Below are 3551 nucleotides of genomic sequence, written 5' to 3'. Positions count from 1 at the left end.
GTAGTGGGTAGGGTTGGGGTTACAACAAGAGTGTGAGGGAAAGTTCAAAATGGTGTAACATGTTGGACACTACTTCCTAGCCGTCCGGTTAGAGAGCCAGCCAGACGGAGCAATAGAGTGTGTGGAAGTGTGACATAGGGCGTGAGTATGAAATTGACTTTTGTGGGAGGTGGGTCTTGTCGCAGATTTAAATGCAAAACATATCAACCAGGGAAATCATTTATCAACAATATAAGGTTGTTCCGTTGTGATCCAAATTCAAGTATAAATAGAAATGCTAACTTCTGACGAGCGGGCGGAGCGAGGCCCGTTGCGAGTAGGCTTGGGCTGAAGCGGTACGGATCAGTCTTGACCTAGGTCACATGTGTTATATATATCCTTTGTAAGCCGCCGCACGGGAAAAGTTGATCAGTTGTAATCCCTGACGTTTGTAACCTCCTCCGATATGGCGCCCGTGATTTCCCCCCTTCGTGTTGGAGGGGTTTTCCACGTAAAATCTCGTATCCTCTGATTGCTTTTCATTCTTCGCCATGTTGATTTGCCTGTCATATCTCTAAAATAAGTTATAGAATTTAAATGATAAATGAAAATTTGAGATTGGTGCTATTTACCTGGAACAAGCAGGTCCAGGCTAAATATTTATTTTGTCAATTAGATTCAATCTTATAACCCCCCGGCGTCCCAAATAGTTGCTGTATAAATTTTAAGGGTGCATATAATGATATTGATTTGGTATTGTCTATCTTCATGGTTTTGTATATCTGCTTGGTCAAACATAGAAATCATTGACTTTTTGAGTCGGTTTATACGCCATCTTTGACATTCTGTTCTCAAAATCAGTAATCTATTTCATATAATTCAACAAGGCATCTTTTGTATTCAAATATTGGTCAGTTCATTAGTTGTTTCATTATGCAATCGGCTCTAACCACAGGATGATAACATTATATAATAGTTCTTGCATCATTTGATAAAAACAATTACCCAAATATTTAAAACGATATTTTTGATTAACATTTTTAATATTTGAACTAAGACATGTCCAAAACGTCTAAACTGCAGGGGTAATTAACTAAAAGAACCAAAACACAATCATTCTACACACATATATACAATTAACTATATTTGTATGTATTCATGTCTCCCTTTTGGCTGGTGAATTACTCAATTGTGTGGCTATGTGTTTCTAGCTGTTTATTTCTTTATCTGGGTAGTTGCACATTTTTGCCTTAGCTAATGGCTGTGAAATTGTGCATCTGTCATCTGCACACGACCACACCAAATTAAATTTAAACACAAAACTTGTCTTTTTTTTGTCGGTAACGCACACAAAAGGACAGTTTACAGCTTAAGGATTATGCTGTGTAATTAACTTGATCCACTTAAAAATAACAATTCTTAAGTAAAGGAAAAAATAACGAATACGTGTTAATAAATATACAATGACGATAGAATATTTTTGGTGCATGCACGCAGGGGTTACTACAGATGCAGCAGCTCCAAGGGGTGCCTAGCCCGGAAGCAAGTGGAGCGCAGCCGCAGCGACCCCAACATGCTGGTTATCACCTACACGGCGGAGCACAACCACCCATGGCCAATGCAGCGCAACGTCCTTGCTGGATACGCTCGTGCTCACACGCACACCGCTGCCAAGAAGCAGCAGAAGATCAGCAGCAGTAGCTCCGCTGATAATGCCGCGAGCTCGTCCTCCAGCAACAGTTTCCACGTCGAGCAGATCAATCCTATCTGCGGCGACCAGCTGCCCGTCAGTTGCAAGATGCCGGATAGCACGGCCACCGCCGGAGATGGTGGTGGCCTGTTGTTTGAAGGCATCCAGCCTGACGAGGTCTTTGCAGAGCTGGAGGAGTTGGAGACTGATAATAATCCCATGACGACAAGTGCAAACGTCTACGGATCCAGGGGGGTAAGTAGTAACTACGAGTGGCACAAATTCTAATCACGATGCTTCTAGCTAATCAATCGATCAGGGCGGCCGTGATACATATATGCATGCTCGACTAAGAAGATCATACATATCTTAAAACGCACGGTTTCACCCCCTTTATTTGTACAACAGGATAACTAATATATTTGTTTCCGCCAATATATGATGATAAAACTAAGAGTGTACATATACGTATATTTTACGAGGTAATTAATCAAGAGAAATATCTACATGTGTCATGCCTACTCCTATCGCTAACAAAGTTTCCATATTATTAATCGATAGTATTACAAATGTATAGTAACCACTTCCTCTGTTCCTAAATATAAGTTTTTTTTGTGGAGATTTCAATATAGATTACATACAGAGCAAAATGAGTGAATCTACACACTAAGATGTGTTTGTATACATCTGTATATAGTCTGTATCGAATTCGCTAAAAGGTCCTATATTTAGAATCAGAAGGAGTACTATTCAAGTATTAGATCTAGTAATACACATTTGATGTTGTGGATGCTACTCCCTCTGTCCCAACTAACACCAAGTCACTTATTTCGGGACTGGGGGAGTAGTAATTATTTCTTTATGGAGGATCTAGCTTACAACAAGATGAAAAAAAAAGGCTTAGATTCTGGACCTGTGTGCATATATTCATGATCCAAAGTGAAATGCTTGAGTAGCCTAAATTTTGGGAGGATGTATGCTGACTGCCTTTTTAATATGTGCGTGGATCAATTCCGTTCAGTTCTTCTAGTTATTTTACTCTAATATTATATTCTATCTCATCATATTATTTTAAATCAGTTGAAAATGCTGATATTCAAAATTTTCAAGTTTTACTGAATGCATAAAATTGTTCATGTAGTTAAAATCCTTGTACTATTATGTATGGTTTGATTTCTATAATTTTAAAGTGTGCATGCACTTTAATAATAATAACACTCAACTTTAGGGTGTGCACTAATATAGTCATAATCTCTTTTTCCTATTTGGTACATCTTAGCACGGTGATGTAAAAAAATTCCTTAGGAATATAATTAATTAATTAACTCTATCAAGTGATGATCTCACTTATTATATGCATGTATGAGTCAAATAGTATCTTATTCCTCCGAAAACATCATATGGTGAAGTATGTAAGCTAGCCACCATTGAAGCAAGATACCGTCGTTGCTAGCAAAATATAATTTTGCACTCAAACAAAACTAAAAGAAGGTAAACGACATTGTTTAACCACTTAAACTCAGTCTAGTATCAAATGCTGGCAAATTTACCTCCTTGTATATTTATTGGTCAACTATTAAACCACAATGATACTTGTTGAGCTTCATGTTCAAAATCTCACCCATAAATTATTAGTCTAAGGGTCAGTTTTGAAGAGAGAAATAGTAATGACATCATTGTATCGAGTGTCGGCAGGGGCATATAGGGTGCACTAGCACCTCAAGGTGTGCCACTGTACTAAGCCCTTTGTTTCTAATTTACTATGGATTGAAAATTTTCAAGGAAATACAAAAACACACATACATTATGTATACTAGAGATGATACATGTGCGTTGCAGCAACAATTGGATGCAGTAATTTCCATGAGATTTGGTGGTATGA

General features: G+C 38.0%; 1 protein-coding gene across 2 annotated transcripts in view; it reads left to right on the top strand.

The window, feature by feature from the left end:
* Nucleotides 1-2172, top strand: part of LOC119287292 (probable WRKY transcription factor 14) — a 4344-nt gene extending 2172 nt beyond the window's left edge. For both annotated transcript variants that reach the window (XM_037566810.1, XM_037566809.1), the window contains exon 3: nt 1477-2172. In XM_037566810.1, coding sequence (XP_037422707.1) covers nt 1477-1957 — 481 coding nt within the window. In that variant the 3' untranslated portion in view covers nt 1958-2172. The remainder of the gene's footprint in view (nt 1-1476) is intronic.
* The last annotated feature ends 1379 nt before the right edge of the window (nt 2173-3551 follow it).

The sequence above is a fragment of the Triticum dicoccoides genome, chromosome 4A (assembly GCF_002162155.2).
Source record: "Triticum dicoccoides isolate Atlit2015 ecotype Zavitan chromosome 4A, WEW_v2.0, whole genome shotgun sequence".
Taxonomy (NCBI): Eukaryota; Viridiplantae; Streptophyta; class Magnoliopsida; order Poales; family Poaceae; genus Triticum; species Triticum dicoccoides.
The sequence above is the reverse complement of the archived record's forward strand: the minus strand, read 5'-3'. Positions and strand labels throughout refer to the sequence as shown.